General features: G+C 37.0%; 1 protein-coding gene across 1 annotated transcript in view; it reads right to left on the reverse strand.

The window, feature by feature from the left end:
* dgkq (diacylglycerol kinase theta) overlaps positions 1 to 22,127 on the reverse strand; it is a 71,886-nt gene that overhangs the window by 14,636 nt on the left and 35,123 nt on the right. Inside the window, exons 4-14 of the mRNA XM_073922337.1 lie at positions 18,543 to 18,628; positions 18,221 to 18,346; positions 14,616 to 14,766; positions 13,596 to 13,670; positions 11,296 to 11,396; positions 9,889 to 10,103; positions 7,926 to 8,016; positions 7,673 to 7,727; positions 7,175 to 7,236; positions 5,650 to 5,800; positions 3,946 to 3,984 (exon numbers count right to left, since the gene is read on the reverse strand). Coding sequence (XP_073778438.1) covers positions 3,946 to 3,984; positions 5,650 to 5,800; positions 7,175 to 7,236; positions 7,673 to 7,727; positions 7,926 to 8,016; positions 9,889 to 10,103; positions 11,296 to 11,396; positions 13,596 to 13,670; positions 14,616 to 14,766; positions 18,221 to 18,346; positions 18,543 to 18,628 — 1,152 coding nt within the window. The remainder of the gene's footprint in view (positions 1 to 3,945; positions 3,985 to 5,649; positions 5,801 to 7,174; positions 7,237 to 7,672; positions 7,728 to 7,925; positions 8,017 to 9,888; positions 10,104 to 11,295; positions 11,397 to 13,595; positions 13,671 to 14,615; positions 14,767 to 18,220; positions 18,347 to 18,542; positions 18,629 to 22,127) is intronic.

Here is a 22,127-nt window from a genome sequence, read left to right on the forward strand (position 1 = left end):
ATTATTATTATATTATTTACTGTTATCATGGCAAAGATAAAATAAATCAGTTATTAGAGATGACTTATAAAAACTATTATGATTAGAAATGTGCTGAAAAAATCTGCACCCTGTTAAACAGAAATTGGAGAAAAAAATAAACAGGGGGGCGAATAACTCTGACTTTAACTCTATATATATATATATATATATATATATATATATTAGTGCTGGACAAAGGTTAATCGCAAAGGTTAATCGCAACATTTATATTTACATATATTTTATAATATTTTATACTGTATAATAAGATTTCATGATTAATTAAAGACATATTGCACTGCTCAAAACAATAAAAAGAACTCCAAGTGCCCCCTTTATTTTTTGAGTAGTATATATATATATATATATTCATTCATTCATTTCTTGTCGGCTTAGTCCCTTTATTAATCCGGGGTCACCACAGCGGAATGAATCGCCAACTTATCCAGCAAGTTTTTACGCAGCGGATGCCCTTCCAGCCGCAACCCATCTCTGGGAAACATCCACACACACATTACACACACACTCATACACTATGAACAATTTAGCCTACCCAATTCACCTGTACCACATGTCTTTGGACTGTGGGGGAAACCGGAGCACACGGAGGAAACCCATGCGAAGGCAGGGAGAACATGCAAACTCCACACAGAAACACCAACTGAGCCGAGGTTCGAACCAGCAACCCGGCGACCTTCTGAGCACTACCTACTGTGCCACTGCCTCGCCCTATATATATATATATATATATATATATATATATATATATATATATATATATATATATATATATATATATATATATATATATATATATATATATATATATATATATATATATAAGGGCTATACAAAAATAAAGTTTATTATAAGTTTATTATATTATTATTATTTATTTATTAATGGGACATCACGGTGGCACAGTGGGTAGCATGATCGCCTGACAGCAAGAAGGTCACTGGTTTGAGTCCCAGCTAGGTTAGTTGGTGTTTCTGTGTGGAGTTTGCATGTTCTCCCCGTGTGGGTTTCCTCCGGGTGCTCTGGTTTCCCCCGCAGTCCAAACACATGTGTTATAGGGGAATTGGGTATGCTAAATTGTTGCTGTGAGGCCACAGTGCTAACCATAACCAATGTTTAGTATTTTAAAGCCTCAGCAGGTCTATTAGAAGCACAGCAGAAAAGTTCACAGCACAGTTTGTTAGTGAGAGGAACAATAAGAGCTGTAGGTGTCAGAAACGTGTGACAAACACTGCATATTTTAAGACCAACACATTTCTAAAGTCCTCCACATCCTCATCAGCATGAGTTTGGCTGATGCAGATGATGGTGTTTGTGTGTGTGTGTGTGTGTGTGCGCAGAACAAGGCCTTTATTTACAGCGTCGCCCAAACACACAGTTATCAAATACAGTCATGAGAGCAAACACAAAGACACACATTATTGCAGAGTCCACAGCCTGCTCTCCCACTGAGACCTCAGATCATTATATTCAATGCACCGTGCAGCAAATATCAGTTCATTCATATTTTACGCATTATGTTTTTTGATTCACTGTGTTTTTTCAATTTATTTACAGTTATTAAATAGATTATGGGATGCATTACTCATCTGCTCTGTCAACTTTTGATTTCTAAAATCAAACAAAGTGACTTTAATTGATATTTCAGTAGATTGAAATAGGCTGCATTCACACTGCATGTTCAAGTGACCCAATTCTGATTTTTTCTGTAGTCATGTGACACAGATCGGATATGGAAGCCTGTTCCTGTAACTGAAGAAAAATAAATAAATAAATACAATGTTAAAAAAATTATTAAGTCAGAATTCTGTGCTATAAAGTCTGAATTTTGAGTTATTACGTCTAAATTTTAAGTTATAAAGTCTGAATTGCAAGTTAAGTCAGAATTGTGAGTTAAAAAAGTCAGAATTTTCAGCTGTAAAGTCAGAATTTTGAGTTATTAAGTCAGAATTTCGAGTCAAGTCAGAATTTAGAGTTAAGTCAGAATTTTGAGTTATTAAATCAGAATATTGAGATATAAAGTCAGAATTTAGAGTTATGAAGTCAGAATTTCAAGTTATTAATTCAGAATTTTGAGTTAAATCAGAATATTGAGTTAAGTCAGAATTTTGAGTTATTAAATCAGAATATTGAGTTAAGACAGAACTGCGAGTTATAAAGTCAGAATTTTCAGTTAAGTCAGAATTTTGGGTCATAAAGTCAGAATTGCTAGTCATAAAGTCCAAATTTCGAGGTATTAAGTCTGAATTGCGAGTTAAGTCAGAATTTTGGGTTATTAAGTCAGAATTGCGAGTTATAAAGTCAGAATTTCGAGTTATTAAATCAGAATTTTCAGCTATAAAGTAAGAATATTGAGTTATTAAGTCAGTATTTTGAGTTAAGTCAGAATTCCGAGTTATAAAGTCAGAATATTGAGTTATAAAGTGAGAATTTCAAGTTATTAAGTCAGAATTGCGAGTTATTAAGTCAGAATTTCGAGTCAAGTCAGAATTTAGAGTTAAGTCAGAATTTTGAGTTAAATCAGAATTTTGAGTTAAATCAGAATTTAGAGTTAAGTCAGAATTTTGAGTTATTAAGTCAGAATATTGAGTTATTAAGTCAGAATTTAGAGTTATGAAGTCAGAATTTCAAGTTATTAAGTCAGAATTGCGAGTTATTAAATCTGAATTGCGAGTTAAGTCAGAATTTTGGGTTATTAAGTCCGAATTGCTAGTTATAAAGTCAGAATTTCGAGTTATTAAGTCTGAATTGCGAGTTAAGTCAGAATTTTGGGTTATTTAGTCAGAATTGCGAGTTATAAAGTCAGAATTTCGAGTTATTAAATCAGAATTTTCAGCTATAAAGTCAGAATTTTGAGTTATTAAGTCAGAATTTTGAGTTAATTTAGAATTCCGAGTTATAAAGTCAGAATATTGAGTTATAAAGTGAGAATTTCAAGTTATTAAGTCAGAATTGTGAGTTATTAAGTCAAAATTTTGAGTTATAAAGTCAGAATATTGAGTTATTAAATCAGAATTTCAAGTTATTAAGTCAGAATATTGAGTTATTAAGTCAGAATTCCAAGGTATTAAGTCAGAATTTAGAGTTATAAAGTCAGAATTTCAAGTTATAAATTCAGAATTTTAAGTTATTAAGTCAGAATTTTGAGTTATTAAATCAGAATATTGAGTTAAGTCAGAACTGCGAGTTATAAAGTCAGAATTTTCAGTTAAGTCAGAATTTTGGGTCATAAAGTCAGAATTGCTAGTTATAAAGTCCGAATTTCGAGTAATTAAGTCTGAAATGTGAGTTAAGTCAGAATTTTGGGTTATTAAGTCAGAATTGCGAGTTATAAAGTCAGAATTTCGAGTTATTAAATCAGAATATTGAGTTATAAAGTGAGAATTGCAAGTTATTAGGTCCGAATTGCGAGTTATTAAGTCAGAATTTTAAGTTATTAAGTCAGAATTGCGAGTTATTAAGTCAGAATTGCGAGTTATTAAGTCAGAATTGCGAGTTATTAAGTCAGAATTTTAAGTTATTAAGTCAGAATTGCGAGTTATTAAGTCAGAATTTTAAGTTATTAAGTCAGAATTGCGAGTTATTAAGTCAGAATTTTAAGTTATTAAGTCAGAATTGCGAGTTACTAAGTCAGAATTGAGTTATAAAGTCCGAATTTCAAGTTATTAAGTTATTCAGAAAACTGTGTTTTTTCAATTTATTTATGGTTATGAATTGCATTATGGGATGCATTGTAGTAAAATGCAATGTTAAAATGCAACGTTATGTTAATAAAATGCAAAATGGACTATGTTGAAAAAAAAAACACTCCACAATAGGACTAAATAAGAAATACAAATGCCTAATTGTGAATGCAACACATCATATTGCACTACTGGCAATAATAATATGAATGATCAGTCTTACCTTGTCCTGCATAAACATGAGTGATGGACACCAGATGACCTGAGTGAGAGAGAGAGAGAGAGAGAGAGAGAGAGAGAGAGAGAGAGAGAGAGAGAGAGAGAGAGAGAGAGAGAGAGAGAGAGAGACTGATATTTAATTGCATCTTTCAAATCTTACATTTCTGACAAATACAGGAAAATTAAGGCATATTTTGGGAAAAATTCCAGTCTGATATCACCAGCACATTGTTTCTTGATAATTTATTACCCTATTAATATCATTACCCTAGTAATATTAGAGTGGAAAATAGTCATTTTTAATGTCTTTGTTGACTTTAATTCATGATGTAAAGCTTTAAATAGGAAAATTATCAAAACTTTTTCAAATTTTTGGAATTAAATGCTAACGGTCTAATCCGATTCAATTCATTATGCTAAGCTAAGCTAAAAGTGACCGCGCCAGAAGAAAATTGTCTAAATGTATTTAAAAAATGGTTAAAATACACTCTTTAAATGTAGAAAACTTGTAAGATAACTCTACAAAGGGTGGAGTGTTCTTTTAATATTAAGCATAAGCCCAGGTGGATAGTTTGCAAAGGGTGTGAATAATTTTGCACATGCCACTTTTTGTTCAAATGCAAATATAAAAGCTGCAAAATATATATTTTCCACAATCGAACCTCTTCTACATCAACCTAATGTCTTTTGGGAGAAGCCTGGGTCAAAAAAAAAAGACCTGCTGGTGCAATGTATGTACTGTACAGTATGTGTGTGTGTGTGTGTGTGTGTGTACTGTATGTATATATGCACTATATAATCACATTACTATTTTATTCATTATGCAATGTGCAGTGCATATAACTAGTGTTAACTCCAGCAGCGCCTCCATCATCTGCTGTAATCCTCACACAGTGACTGATGGCAGATTTACAGGCCAGCATTGTTAAAGCACATCTTCACAGAAAGATTATCATAATCCTAAGAGTTACACTCACCATATTTGTTTTTACAGAGTTTAACTCATTCTCTGCCAGCATGTCTGTCTGTTTTTTAAGTTGACAGCCATAGTGGCTCAGTGGTTAGCACTGTGGCCTCACAGCAAGAAGTTCGCTGGTTTGAGTCCCGGCTTGGTCAGTTGGTGTTTCTGTGTGGAGTTTGCATGTTCTCCCTGTGTTGGCGTGGGTTTCCTCCAGAAGTCCAAAGGCATGCGCTATAGGTGAATTGGGTAAGCTAAATTGTCCGTAGTGTATGAGTGTGTGTATGTGTGTATATAGATGTTTCTCAGAGATGGCTTGCGGCTGGAAGGGCATCCGCTGTGTAAAACATATGCTGGATAAGTTGGCGGTTCATTCCGCTGTGGCGACCCCTGATTAATAAAGGGACTAAGCCGAAAAGAAAATGAATGAAACTGGGCGTACTGTATGAGTGTATAAATGTGCGAGTGTATGGGTGTATGGAAGGGCATTGGCTGTGTAAAACATATGTCAGAGTAGTTGGCGGTTCATTCCGCTGTGATAAATCAGAGACTAAGCCAACGGAAAATGAATGAATGGATATTGCACTTGTCTGTGACATGTATACTGCTTATATTATTATCTTGATAACCATTATTTTTCCATATATTGTGCAGCCCTCATTGAACATAAAACAATTAAAAATACCAACATAAATTCTGTATCATCATACAGAAATAGATTTTTCGCAGCCCTCATCACAGGAGACTCACTTTTGAGGGCGAGGTGTTCGCTCAGCAGATGTGTGTATTCCTCTATGCTGAGATCAGCTGGAAATCCTCCCAGAAGCAGACTGACCTGCACCACACGGTTCCTCACCTCCTCCAGGTAAAACCGCGTCTGATTCATCTGCCGCAGAGAGGTCTAAAACACACACGCACGCACGCACACACACACAAACACACACACATTTGTTTTTGTGAAAACACACACACACACAAACACACTCAGACAGACACACAAACACACAAACAAACACACACACACAAACACACACAAATGCACACACACACACAAACAAACACACACACAAACAAACAAACACACACACACACACACACACACACACAAACACACACAATAACACACACAATAACACACACACACACACACAAACACACACACACAAACACACACAAACAAACAAACACACACACACACACAATAACACACACACACACACACACACACACACAAACACACACACACACACACACACACACACACAAACACACACACACAAACAAACACACACACACATGCAAACAAACACGCACACACACACACAGAAACAAACACACACACAAACACACACAAACAAACACACACACACATGCAAACAAACACGCACACAAAAACACACACAAACACAAACAAACACACACAAACACACAAAAACAAACACACACACACACACTCACACACACACACAAACACACACACACAAACACACACACAAACACACACACACAAACACACACAAACAAACAAACACACACACACACACACAATAACACACACACACACACACACACACACACACACAAACACACACACACACACACACACACACACACACACAAACACACACACACAAACAAACACACACACACATGCAAACAAACACGCACACACACACACAGAAACAAACACACACACAAACACACACAAACAAACACACACACACATGCAAACAAACACGCACACAAAAACACACACAAACACAAACAAACACACACAAACACACAAAAACAAACACACACACACACACTCACACACACACACAAACACACACACACAAACACACACACAAACAAACACACACATTAAAAATCCCTTTAAAAATAACTAAATGTGTTCCTTTTTAAGGTGAAAGTGTGTTATGTTATTTTCAAGAAGGATTTAGCGTTAATTTAGAAGAAACACTCTTCTCTCCATGTGCACCAGACACTTCCTTACGCTCCATATAACAAGGACTCAATAAGAAAACAAATGTTCACTTGTAAATGCACAAATCATATTGCACTACTTAAAAAAATAAGATGTTAGGATCTGTATGTCAAGGATATCAGTCTGTGTTTTTCAAAAAAGGGGAGGAGCTATGATATGCCCCGCCCTCTCTTCATGTCTCAGTTGAGATTTCATCAAACATCAAATTAATAAATGTACATGTTAAAGCACTTCACAGGACGTTTAAGAGTCGTGTTTGATTATCAGAACGGCTTTCGACACACATACCTTCCGTATCTCCTGCAGTTTATCCAGTAAAAGCTCCTGACCACTGAGTATCTGCCGCTGGACTGAAGACGACGGCAAACACAAAGGAACATCAGGAAACACAGATTTCTATTTGTACCAGTCTTGTCAAATTTAAAAATACATATTTTAAAAATGGGTCCCTCTTTATGTCCCCTTGAGTGGCCATAATTACTTTGTACGTACATCAGATAATAAGTACAATGTACTGCCTGTGTTTAAATACAGTAGTATTGCACATTTATATTTATACAGATCCGCTTTCACAACATACTGACATAAATTGAGGGAAATTTTGAACAAAATATTTAATGACTATAATTTCATATGAAATAATGATTTTTAAATTAAATATATGCAGCTTATAGCAGTGCTGTTTAACTTAATAAACATAAACATCCGGGTTACGCTGATTAATGATGGAACATTATTACACGCATATTTCCAACATTACTTTAATATATATAATACAGAACTTGCCTTGTTTGCTGCTCATGAACACTTCTACCAGGTTAAAGTCATCAGGATTTTCATTCTATTGACATGTGCAAAAACAATACGGATTAACATGACCAATCTGTGTCCAAAAGGACCAACAATACATCGAAATTGTAAAAATGTAAAAAATCATAAATCTGATTATTTCTAAGTGTAACAGTGCACATTTCTATGTATTTTACAACATTATCCAAGCAAAAATAATTGTTGACTAAGCTGAATGAATGACCCTTACCTGTTTTCCCAGCTGTGCGAGCGCTTCTGTAATGACAGAGTTCACTGTGCTGCCTCTGCCCGCAGTGACGGAGATATAGGAGACTCCAACCCTAAACACACACAACAAGAAACAGAACTTTCCTCATTACATTCATCCTTTAAAAGCATGAAGCTTCAAGAAACTTTTGATTAACCTCTGTTCAAATTCAACACTGAACTTTACTGTGGTCAAATATTATATAAAGGACATTAGTGTCCAGTTGTAGTGCGAGTAGAGTTAATCGCTCCACACAAAAGACTCAATCAGGTTCAGAGCCACACTCACAAAACAAATCCCAGAATTCTGGAAAATCTTTCAAAACTTGTTTTGGTTAGTTTTGGTTTAAGTCACCTGTTACTGTGTTTTTGTGTGGCCAAATGGCCAAATGAAAACAAAACAATACAAAACAACACAAATCACACTGTACCCAGAATTTTGGAAAATCTTTTGAAACTGTTAAAAGTTTCAGTTTAAGTCACCTCATACCTGCCAACATTTGGTTCATAAAATCAGAGAGAAGGCGGAGGGGGTTGGCTGAACTGAAGAGCAGGGGGATTGTTGGGAGGGATTCTGTGAGTTTGCAGGTAAAGGAAAACAAAACAAAACAAAAAACAAATCCCAGAATTCTGAAAAATCTTTTCAAACTGTTCAAAGTTTTGGTTTAAGTCACCTGATACTGTGTTTTCATGTGGACAAATGGCCAAACGAAACAAAACAAAACAACCACACTGAAAAGAAAAGAAATTCTTTTGAAACTGTTCAAAGGCCATACAGCAAACAAATAAAAAATAAACATGAAACTAAAATGAGGAGAAAATAAACTAAAGAAAAACAAAACAAAATCAGTTTTTTTTTGTTTCAGTTTCAGTCACCTGATACTGTGTTTTCGTGTGGACAAGTGGCCAAACAAAACAAAACGAAAATGAAAGCTAAACTAAACTAAACTAAATTAACAAAAACAAAAGACAAAAACAAAACCCAGAATTTAGGAAAATCTATCGAAACTCTTTCAAAAAGTTTCAGTTTAGGTTACCTGATACTGTTTTAATGTGGACAAATGGCCAAACGAAAACAAAAAAACAAAACAGAAACAAAATAAAACAAAACAAAAAACAAAACAACCACACTATACCCAGAATCTTAGAAAATCTTTTGAAACTATTCAAAGGTCAAACAGCAAACAAAACAAAAGAAAAGAAAACCAAAAACGAAACAAAACTAAATGAAAACAAAACAATCACACTGTACCCAGAATTTTGGAAAATCTTTTGAAATTAGTTAAAGGCCAAACAGGAAATTAAATGAAAACAAAAACGAAATGAAACAAAACAAAAAAAACTTTAAAAAAAAAAACTAAACTATGCCCAGAGTTTTGATGAATCTTTTGAAACTCTTCAAAGTTTTGGTTTCAGTCACCCAAAAATACAGAATCTGTGTAAATTTGTCTCCATGGCAACGGCCAAACAATAGCAGTTCTATGTGTGTGTGTTGATGTCTTTCATATACACCTGCCCTGTTTTACACCATAAAACCATTACTGTCTGCTTTGAGGCTGATGCGTGCTCTGTTTGGAGAATTAAGTGCCATAAAACCTTTAGAGAAGTCAACTCTCCACTCTGGGACTCTTTACGACGTGTTGGCTTTACAATTTATAAAGTTTAAATGTAAAATTAATTGTCCATTCTGGTCTGCTTATTTATATGCCGCTAACTTTGTCTTCTAAACAGAGGTGTGTCAGAACTTAAACTTCAAGATATGGAGGTCTCAGATTGATCTGTATGTAAATATATGATATATTTAGCTCTTGAAAGTCTACTAACTGCAGGATTGGAATACTGTCAGAATGAGAATACAAATTAATTTATTAGAGCAAGATGTTTTGCGATGCAGGTCTGTGTTTTTATACTTGTAAGATGTGATATAGTGCATTATTATCACTCACTTGAGCAAGCCGGGGTAAATCTTCACCACCTCTGTGTCTCTGGGTTTGGCTCTGAGCAGCCAGGAATCAGACGCAGCGTCTTTAAAGACAGATTTGTTGTCCGGTGTGCCGTTACGGTTGATAATGTCCTCGGTGAACAGACCCTGCTGGCCGTAACTCTGCAGCTCGTAATCCTGGGCTTCATCTGGGATGTAAAAGGCTCTGAGTGCAGACTCCTGCAGCAGATATACAGAGTTCATCAAACATTCCCTATACACTTACACACTCAGAGTTTAGTGTCCTGGAGCGCTAATGTTTTTTTATCTAACCTATAATTCAAAGCATTTCCATGGCAATGATTAACAGTTGCTAAATTAGTGAAATAAATCAGCAAATGAACAAATAGTGTCTGAAATGAGCACAGCTGCATTCACAATTAGAAGGTGGAGTAAATATCTTCATTGGAGAATATTAAGTGCACAATGCAAAACAAATAATTTTACTCCCCTTCTGCTTTATAATGTGTAGCCCCTGCCCTTCTGCTTAACAATTGATAGCTCCTCCTCTTCTGTTTAACGCCTGATAGCTCCTCCCCAAAAGCTTATCACCAGATAGCTCCTCCCCCTTCTACTTAGCAGCCGATAGCTCCTCCTCCTTCTACTTACTCCCCTGACAGCTACTCCTTCTTCTAATTAGCACCCAGATAGCTCCTCCCCTTCTGATTAACACACAGTGGCTCCTCCCCTTTTGCTTAACACCCGGTAGCTCCTCCTCCTTCTAATTAGCACCTGATAGCCTGTCGCCTTCTGCTTAGAACCCATTATCTCCTCCCCTTCATCTTATCACCTAATAGCTCCTCCCGCTCAGCTTAGCACCAGATAGCTCCTCCCCTTCTACTTAGCACCCAATAGCTCCTCTCCTTTATCTTGGCACCAGACAGCTTCTCCCCTTCTACTTAGCACCCAGACACTCCTCCCCTTCTTTTTAGAGCGCAATAGCTCCTCCCCTTCATCTTAGCACCAGACAGCTTCTCCCCTTCTACTTAGCACCCAGACACTCCTCCCCTTCTTTTTAGAGCGCAATAGCTCCTCCCCTTCATCTTAGCACCAGACAGCTTCTCCCCTTCTACTTAGCACCCAGTAACTCCTCCCCTTCTTTTTAGAGCGCAATAGCTCCTCTCCTTCATCTTAGCACCAGATAGTTACTCCTCTTCAGCTTAGCACACAATAACTCCTCCCCTTCTACTTAGCACCGGATAGCTCCACCCCCTTTTACCTAGCCCCCGATTGCTCCTCCCCTTTTAGGAATTTCAATTGCATTTATTCTTTTTTGAATTTTCAAGTAAATCCATGCAGAAGCATGTGATTTGGGACGCCACTATGATCTTTATATTGACAGATGAAAGCTGAGCATGAGTAAACCTCTCACCACCACTTCCTCATTCTTGATGATTCGAGGGATGGAAACCAAACGGAATAGATTCCTCTTGGCTGCATCGTCACCATCGAAAACCTTCAGCGTCTGTTTACCTGTAGAGCAGAGACAGTGGTGTTCACACTGAAAATCCCTCTCAGATATGATGTCACTATCAGTTATGATGTCACTGCAGTCAGAGATGATGTCACTCTCAGGCATGATGTCACTTTCAGACATGACGTCACCCTCAGGGTTGATATTATGTCACTGTCAGATATGATGTCACTGAGATGTGATGTCACTCTCAGACATGCTGTCACTATCAGTTATGATGTCAATGTCAGACATGATGTCACTCTCAGACTTAGGCGAAATGTGGCGCAAGGCGCAATAGTCTTTCGCTAGTTTCAGCTTGGCGCAAGAGTTGTTTTGAGGCGTTGCACTACGCTGTTTAAATGGCAAATACATTAGCTCTCATATGTGCGCCCATAGGTGTTCTGGTTTAAAAAAAAAGAAAGGCGTTCTGAGGCGCACGGCTGGCTATTTTGAGAAACTAAAATAGATTTTTCAATAGACCAAAACAAACCCGGTCTAAACTCCACCTCGCTTACACACTGCTTAATAGCCTACACACAAGATGTAGAGCAATACCCAAATATCTTTACATATGAAAAATAATTAAAATATTAAGGATATATTTATGTCTTCTTCATCTCGGGAGGCTTTTTCAGTTCATTCATAACAATTTGCTTTTGTAGAATGTCATTATTATTAGCAGTATTATTTATTATATCCATATTTATGTTAGTTTTGTTAAAAACAAGCTTAGATTTGCCCACCTGCAGGTTTTAGACCATATGGGGCACAGCATGTGTTTTAGGATATAACTCAGGTTTTTGAGCACACTTCATTATTATTGTTCATTTATTGGTTTGCTGGAAATTAGAACTGAATTTAGAAATAGTTTTGAAACGAATATTTGCGCTTAACAAACGCAATTAATTATTTATAGACTAATTGATGTCTGTGTAAAGGTTTCCCTATCCAAGAGCGAAAGTGAAAGTAGATCCATTATCTCTCATTCTCACGCAGTAGATGCTCTGTTTAACAGTTTTCTGTTAACTGTTAACTGTTTGCTTGTGAAATGCTCAGTTTTTCTACTTAGACTTACTTTACGTCCTGTAAATAGCGAATGCGCTTATGGCGCGACGCAGCTGGCTCTTAAAGGGAATGGCAAATTCTCAAAACACACCTATAACTCATTAAGAAAATAAACTCAACCCTTTTAGACCATATGCCATGGCGCAAAGCGGATTTTCCCGTCCTTAAATTAGCAAAAATGCATTCTGACACGTCCTGAAAGCGTTTGCGCCCTGCGTTTTGCGCTCTGCGCATGGACCGTCAAAATAGAGCCCATGATGTCACTTTCGGGTATGACGTCATTCTCAGACGTGATGTCACTCTCAGACATGATGTCACTGTTGGGTATGATGTCATTCTCAGACGTGATGTCACTTTCAGACATGATGTCACTTGGGTATGATATCATTCTCAGACGTGATGTCACTCTTGTGTATGATGTCACTCTTGGGTATGACGTCACTTTCGGGGAATATTTCATTCTCAGACGTGATGTCACTCTCAGACATGATGTCACTCTAGTAAATGATGTCACTCTCGGGTATGATGTCATTCTCAGACGTGATGTCACTCTCAGACATGATGTCACTCTTGGGTATGATATCATTCTCAGACGTGATGTCACTCTCAGACATGATGTCACTCTCAGACATGATGTCACTCTTCTAAATGATGTCACTCTCGGGTATGATGTCATTCTCAGACGTGATGTCACTCTTGAGTATGATGTCATTCTCAGACGTGATGTCACTCTCAGACATGATGTCACTCTTGGGTATGATATCATTCTCAGACGTGATGTCACTCTCAGACATGATGTCACTCTTGGGTATGATGTCACTCTCGGGTATGATGTCATTCTCAGACGTGATGTCATTCTCAGGTATGATGTCATTTTCAGACATGATGTCACTCTATGTTGTTACTCTCAGATATGATGACACTGTCAGACATGATGCCACTCAGACATGACATCACTCTGAATATGATGTCACTCTCAAACATGATGTCACTGTCAGAAGTGATGTCACTGTCAACTATGATCACATTTAGATATGATGTCACTCTCAGATATAATGTCACTGTCAGAGATGATGTCACGGTCAGAGATGATGTCACTGTCAGACATATGTGACAGTCAGAGCTGATGTCGGAGTGCTGCAGGTGTGTACCTGTGTCAGGTGAGCTGCTGGACTGAGCGTCTCTCGCCGTCACTGGACTCTGAGTGTCCACATCATCCAGGTTATCTGGAAAACACACTTCTCCATGAGCGCACACACAGCATCTTTTATCTTACATGCAGAGCTTTAATTAAATGAATTGATTAATTGTGCTTTCTCCCAAAAGTCTCATTTTGAATGCATACAGATGCAATTGTAGAAATATGAATAAACACAGAGCTGAATTACTGTGCTCAGTCATATTGGAGAAATGTCCTGGGTTGAGCAGGAGTTCAGTGGTGAATACTGGAGAAACTATTGATGGAGCTTTGAGTTTGTACAGCACAAATCACACTTCCTAATGCATTTACAATGTAAATCTCTGGTGGACATTAAACACCGCATTCCTGAAGAAGTGAGTGAGTGAGTGAGTGAGTGAGTGAGTGAGTGAGTGAGTGAGTGAGTGAATGAATGAATGAATGAGTGAGTGAGTGAGTGAGTGAGTGAATGAATGAGTGAGTGAGTGAGTGAGTGAGTGAGTGAATGAATGAATGAATGAGTGAGTGAGTGAATGAGTGAGTGAGTGAGTGAGTGAATGAATGAGTGAGTGAGTGAGTGAGTGAGTGAATGAATGAATGAATGAGTGAGTGAGTGAGTGAGTGAGTGAGTGAATGAATGAATGAATGAATGAATGAATGAATGACCTAAAATAAAAATGAATCCATTACTTCACTTTTGCAGCTGAAAAGTAATTTCATTTCAGTAAACAAGTTCACCAGACCCAGCACTGCCCTCAGAGCTAAAATGAAGTGCACTACTGTAAACAGAGTTTCTGCTTGTTCAGCACTTGTCGGATGAGTAAAATGATTATTTAATACAACAACAGACGCTCTTCACAGAAGCCAGAACATTCCTCCTCATCCTCCAGTGCTGTTTCTCAGTGAAACTAATGCATAAACTAATGTTAACAAGCACAACTTTGGGCGTTAATAATGGGCTAGTAAAATGTAATAAATGTAGTGTGTGACGCACCCATGTCAGAGTGCTGGGAGCTCTCGGAGATTCGGTAGCAGTGCATTTTGCTGAAGTTTCTGGAGCAGATGCGCACGCAGCCGGGCTGGAGAATCATGTTGCGCAGCCGGCCGAAAACACACTCTGATGAGACGCAGCACGATGCATGAGCCTGCGCACAGAGAAACACACCTTCAGTGCATTCACATTCACATTCACTCATTTAACAGATGATTTTATCCAAAGAGGCTTTACAAGTCAGGATAAAAGAAGCACGGTATAAGGTCCAGTGTATAAATGCTTTGACACGTTATTTTATTTTATTTATATTTTATTGTATTTTTAATTAATTTATTTTAGTTTATTATTATTTTTATTTTATTATACATTTTATTTTATATTTACTTATTTTATATTATATTTATTTATATATTTTATTCTATTATGTATTTATTTGTCTTTTATTTTATATTTATTTCATTTTATATTTATTGATTGATTTATGTTTTATTATGTATTTATTTAAGTGTTTTTTGTTTTATTTTATATTTTACCTTATTTAAATAATTTAATATGGATTTATGTTATATTTTATTATGCATTTAAGTGTTTTATTTTTTATTTTATTTTATATTTTATTAAATATTCATGTGTTTTATTTTTTGTTTTATATATATATATATATATATATATATATATATATATATATATATATATATATATATATAAAAATGTAAATATTTATGTATTTGATTTTATTTTAGTTTTATTTTTTTTATTTTTTATGTGTTCTATTTTATTTTTAGTTTTATTTTATATTTATTTTACTTTATATTTATTCATTTATGTTACATTTAATTTTATTATGTATTTATTTATGTGTTTTATTTATTTTATTTTATATTTTATCTTATTTAATTTATATAAAAATGTTATTATGTATTTATTTATGTGTTTTTTGTTTTATTTATTTATTTTTTATTTGTTTCATATTTTATTATGTATTTATTTATGGGTTTTATTTTATTTTTTATTTTTATTGTTTTTTTATTAACTCAGTGCATTAACTAATGTTAACAAGCACAACTCTGGATTTAATAATGCATCAGTAAATGTTGAATAATGATTAATAAATACTGTTCAAGTATTGCTTATTTTTAGTTCATGTTAGTAAACACTTTAACTAATATTAAACCACTTGAGGGAGAATCAGTGACGAGTAAATATTCATATTTTGGGCGAACTGTCCCTTTAAAAGCCTTTTAAAGCTGAGATTATGGAAAGTGGCTTTACATTTCTGATATACACTAAAGCTGTTTGGCCAATCACAGCACAGCACAGCAGGAGCTCAGCTGGCCAATCAGAACAGTAGGAAAGCAGGGCTTGTGGAAGCAGAAGTCAATTAAAGGCAGAAATAGAGCTGCTGTAATATTATTGCAGAGAGCCTTTCAGATGGAGAGCCTGCAGCGTGTCCTGGAAAAACCTCCAGTGCTTCCATCACACTGAAACACTGATGATGCTGCTGTTCAGAGGGACACCGTGATGCTGTTTATGACCCCGAGCTAAATAAAACATCATGCACAAACAGCAGAGAGATGCTCAGCTGAAATCAATGGTGCTCACACATCACACACACACACACACACACGCACACCACACACACACGCACACCACACACACACACACACACACACACACACACACACACACACACACACACACACACACACACACACACACACACACACACACACACACACACACACACACACACACACACACACACACACACACACACACACACACACACACACACACACACACAGCTGACCATAAGACAGCCGAATCAAAACTCGAAAGAGACTCATGGTAATACAAGTAGTGCAAAGTGATGATTTTGAGCAATTTGTGGCTAATTTTAATTAATTTGATTAACAAAATAAATGCATTTAATGGCAGAAATGATCAGAAGTTCTTCTTTTTTCTCTGCATAATTATATGCACTGAGATGTACATATATATGGGGGTAATGTAGAACCTTTTAAACACTGTCTTTATTGATTTTACATCCAAAAATATATATATAATAAAATAAAATATATAAAAAATAGAACAATAAAACAAAAATTTATCACAAAAAAATAAAATTTTCACAAAAAATAAAAAAAATAAATGAATAAATACATATTTTTTATATATTGGGCCTAAATCCTATACACAGAAGATCTCGCAACTCAAGCTACAATTAGAGGGATACAAAATTAGCTTTAGCTCTACTATAAAAGATCAATTTAACTTTTGAAAATCATATATCCCACGTCACAAAAACTGCCTTCTTTCATCTGAGAAATATCGCTAAATTACGAGGTATGCTCTCCATCTCAGATGCAGAAAAGCTAGTCCATGCTTTTATGAGCTCTAGGCTGGATTACTGTAATGCTCTGTTTGCTGGCTGCCCAGCATCCTCTATTAATAAACTTCAGCCAGTACAAAATGCAGCAGCCAGAGTTCTTAAAGCTCTAGAAAACATGATCATATCACCCCAATGTTCTCCTCCTTACACTGGCTGCCTGTTAAGTTTCATATTGAATTTAAAATATTACTTCTCACCTATAAAGCTCTAAATAATCGAGCTCCTGTTTATCTAACCAACCTTCTGTCTCGCTACAATCCAACTCGCTCTTTAAGATCTCAAAACTCAGGGCTTCTGGTAGTACCTAGAATAGCAAAGTCTACTAAAGGAGGTCGAGCCTTCTCATTTATGGCTCCTAAACTCTGGAATAGCCTTCCTGATATTGTCCAAGGCTCAGACACACTCTCTCAGTTCAACACTAGATTAAAGACCTATCTGTTTAGTAAAGCGAACACTCAATGCATCACTTAGCAGGTTTCCACACAAGTTTCTGCATCTTGTTTATATACACTATGAACAGCAGCTACGCTAATTATTCTCTTTATTCTCCATTTCCACCTGGGGAAACTCATCCCGAGGTTTTCAGATTATGCTGAGTCACTAATAGGATCCAAGACCAGCGACGAGATGATCCCATGGTTTCCATATCCGGGACCAGGCCGTACCCTGAGCAGCTGCTGTGGTGGTCATGGAGGAGTGGAGAGCATGAGACTGATTCCAGTGATGCTCCAGGGACAGACGAGTCTTTGCTGAGGCCAGCTTCCAGCCTCCGCCACTGAGACTGCAGCTCTGCACAAGACGTTTGGCCAGTGGAGAAATTAAAATGGTCGTGCCCAACTGAGTCTGGCTTCTCTCAAGGTTTTTTTTCTTCACTTTCACCAATCCCTCACTGCTGTCGCCACCAGATTGCATGGTTCGGGATCTGTAGAGCTGCGCATTAATGGATTTGCTCTTCAGTGTTTGGACTCTCAGTAGTGATTATAAAATCACACTGAACTGAGCTAAACTGAACTGAACTTAAACACTGAAAACCTGAACTACTCTGATCCAAATCCCTATGAACTTCTATGTGAAGCTGCTTTGACACAATCAACATTGTAAAAGCGCTGTACAAATAAAGCTGAATTGAATTGAATATCTCATTGACCCCTGACAGAATAATGTGTTGTGTGTGTGTGTGTGTGTTGCATGAGGATCTGCTGTAAACACTCACAGTAATGCCGCACCATTCGCATCTGATGCCCGCCAGAACGTCTGAGGAGCTGCAGACGCGGTGGCAGAGCTCACAGCGGGCACCGGACCCCATGTTGCCCTCCCGCCAGTGGTGCTGGTATGTGTCCTGCAGAGGAAAACCGCAGTGCAATCAGTACCGTGCGACAAAAAAAAACGTACATCACGGCCTTCCTAAGAATTGTCAGTCACTAAAAAGCCCCCCTCCCGCCAATTTGAGTTTGAGACCCCCTGCTCTACAAACATGAGATGTTTTGTTAATGTACTTGGATTATTTCCTGTACTCTGTGTACATGCACACTTACAATGTCTTGTCCTCCATCCTGATGGCAGATCCTGCAGTCGCTGACGCTGAACGGAGCGCAGTCGCTGTGGACGTGCAGCTCACACACTGAAAACACAACAGAAATACATCACAAACATCTTTACAAGGGTGTACATGCACACAGACTTTACTGTTTCAGTCAGCAGCCCAAGGAGGAGGCGTTGAAGATGAACACTGGATGACTCTTGAACGCTTTCAACATCAACAGCCTGAGGTATCAAGACATCTGTGCTGCCCATTACATTACAAACCACAGGAGAGGGACAATTCCCCAGCAGGATAGCGCTCCTGCTCATACTTCAGCCTCCACATCAAAGCTCCTGAAAGCAAAGAAGGTCAAGCTGCTCCGGGATTGGCCAGCCCAGTCACCAGATATGAACATTATTGAGCATGTCTGGGGTAAGATGAAGGAGGAGGCTTCCACAGACTCTTGATGAGCTCTGGGAGTCCTGCTAAAGCTTTCTTCTTCATTCCAGATGACTTTATTAATCAGTGATGTGAGTCATGTCAGAGATGTATGGATGCAGTCCTCCAAGCTCATGATGGAGTCAGACACAATATTCATTCTGTCTCCACTGCAGCAGGACTTTATATTCTATACTGGACATTATTTCTGTTCAGTGATGAGACTTTAGTCTGAGCAGAGTCAGACCGCACTGTCCTCATCAAATCAGTCATAATCAAGGCATGATCATATATATTGGTGCTCAAATAAGCAAAATCTAGAGGCGCTTACCTTTCATAGAGACACTTCTGACACCAAATCATCAACTAGAAGACCAGTCATTATTTACTGTTCCTAAAACTTGGATAGGGAACACCTGGGGCCTGTTTCAGTAAGGAGGTTCAAACAACTCGCAGTTTAAACTTGAACTCTGAGTTGATTTACCGAGAGATTAAAAACTCTGAGTTTTCAGTTTCAGAATAGCTGATCTGAGTTGGGTCAATCAACTTTGAGTAGAGCAACTCAGAGTTAAGCGCGCGCACCGCGACTATAAAAAGGCATTATCAATAGAGCCCAGATATTACGAGTGACCATGGCAACATCGTAAAAAAGAGATCAGCATTTCTTTCTCCGGCTGAACTTAATGTGATCATGCAACATTATAGCAAATATGAGTGTTTATATTTAAAAAGAAGCAACCATCAGTGAAACAGAGACAGTTAGCCTGGGAAAACAGCTGCTCAAGTTAATGCGTAATTTTACATTTAAAGTATTTAAATATTTAACTATAATAAAGTAAGTAATGTAATGTGTGATGTTTATACATTTTTTCTAAACTTTTTTACACGTTTATCAGTTTTAATAGATTTAACAGTGCACTTGTGTCTGCCTTTTTATTGATCAAGTGATAGAGGTTCAAACAACTCGCAGTTTAATCTGCAACAAGAATCAGTCCAAGGCACTCGAGTAAAGTGAAAAAATTAAAAAGCCTTTATTCACATGGCTAAATCTCTAAAAACCTACGCGTCACTGTTACCCTGATGAAGGCAGACTTCTGCCGAAACGCGTAGGTTTTTAGAGATTTAGCCATGTGAATAAAGGCTTTTTCATTTTTTCACTTTACTCGAGTGCCTTGGACTGATTCTTGTTGCAGATTTGATGAATCCCTTACCCAAAGAGCACCGACCATACATTTGAGCTTACCCCAGAGCGCTTTTTGTTTGCTTTTTCTGGAACTCGCAGTTTAAACTTGAACTCTGAGTTGATTTACAGAGAGATTAAAAACTCAGTTTCAGAATAGCAGATCTGAGTTAGGTCAATCAACTTTGAGTAGAGCAACTCAGAGTTAAGCACACACACCGCGACTATAAAAAGGCATTATCAATGGAGCGCAGATATTACGAGTGACTATGGCAACATCTTAAAAAAAGAGATCAGCATTTCTTTCTCCAGCTGAACTTGATGTGATCATGCAACATTATAGCAAATATGAGTGTATATATTTAAGAAGAAGCAACCATCAGTGAAACTTTATCTTATATGTTTGGTGATTGTTTGTACTGTGTTGATGGATGGGATGTCTGTCTGTTTTTATGTTCTGCAGAGCAGGAACCTGCTGAAAAACAGCATTCATGCTGAGTCAGGCCCGATTATCTTTTAATCTTTTCCTGTTTAAAAAATTATAAATAAAATAAATAAATAAAAACAGAGACAGTTAGCGTGGGAAAACAGCTGCTCAAGTTAATGCGTAATTTTACATTTAAAGTATTTAAATATTTAACTATAATAAAGTAAGTAATGTAATGTGTGATGTTTATACATTTTTTCTAAACTTTTTTACACGTTTATCAGTTTTAATAGATTTAACAGTGCATTTGTGTCTGCCTTTTTATTGATCAAGTGATAGAGTTTGATATAACATTTAGAAGGTAACCGGTACTAAAAATTATTTTTAGAAAGAATAATAATCCCATTAATCTAGTTACAGGACATGTCGAAGGTCAATAAATTTAAGGTAATTGTTGTAATTATTAACTAAAATGTAGGCAATATCTATGTTTGCATCCAAATATATTACATAAATAATGTGCAAAACTGGAATATTGTATAAAAGATGTGAATAAAGCAGCGTTTCCATCCAACGAGTCAAAGAGAACAAAATCGTCACTTCCTGATTAACTGACGCCAAATATCAACAACAAAAGCAGAATTTACTGTGGTTGAAGAAGCTGCGCCAATTATTTTAATAAATGTACTTGCGCCTCAGAAGACAATGAACACGTGGGGGCGATTTAAGCCATGAGACGCGGAGACTCTTGACACACTCCAGACGCTCGGAGGTAATTATATACACTAATACTGAAACAGTTACGGCATTTTAGAATGACGAAAACAACATTTAAGACGTGTTACAGTGTGCTCAGCCTGCTGGTTTGTCCATTCACACACATTTTCATCATCATCTCTAACAAACCTTTTTTTAATGCCCATACTGTAATTTGTTCAGTAAAAGTGTTTCCATCGTAGTTTATGCGCACATTTTCTATCAAATAAAAGTTTGTCCTGCTCAATTTTGAGTGTTTTTTATGCATATTTTCAAAAGTTATGTGCATCCTGACGTTTCCATCAATCGTTTTTATGCACATCTCCAAAATGAGCATTAAAACAGGTGTGTGGACACATACGGCTAAGGCGAGAAATACCGCTTCGTCTTTAAAAAAGGGGAGGAGACCGACAGAAACTCTGAGTTTAGAGAATAAAACCTGCTCCTGACCAGGTTAGGTTCACAGCAGGGCCGGAGTGGGACTCATTTTCAGCCCTGGAGTTTCAAGCCAGACCGGCCCACCTCAGTTCACGACTGATTCCAATTCAGTTACTAATGGCACTATCACGTCTTTTTCAAGAAAACTGCTGCTTTAGAAATTCAAATGTTCAACAGCTCTAACAGTATTTTATGTCTTAACAATAAAATCGAAAAAAAAAAAAAAAGATTTTTCATGGGAGATTCGATCACAGATCTGCGACATTGAAATGCAATGTGCTTACCACTGGACCACATTGGCGCTATTACAGTGAGAGTAAAAAATAACTAATGACTTGCGACCCTTAAGACACAGCAAT

This window comes from Danio rerio, chromosome 14 (assembly GCF_049306965.1).
Source record: "Danio rerio strain Tuebingen ecotype United States chromosome 14, GRCz12tu, whole genome shotgun sequence".
Classification (NCBI taxonomy): Eukaryota; Metazoa; Chordata; class Actinopteri; order Cypriniformes; family Danionidae; genus Danio; species Danio rerio.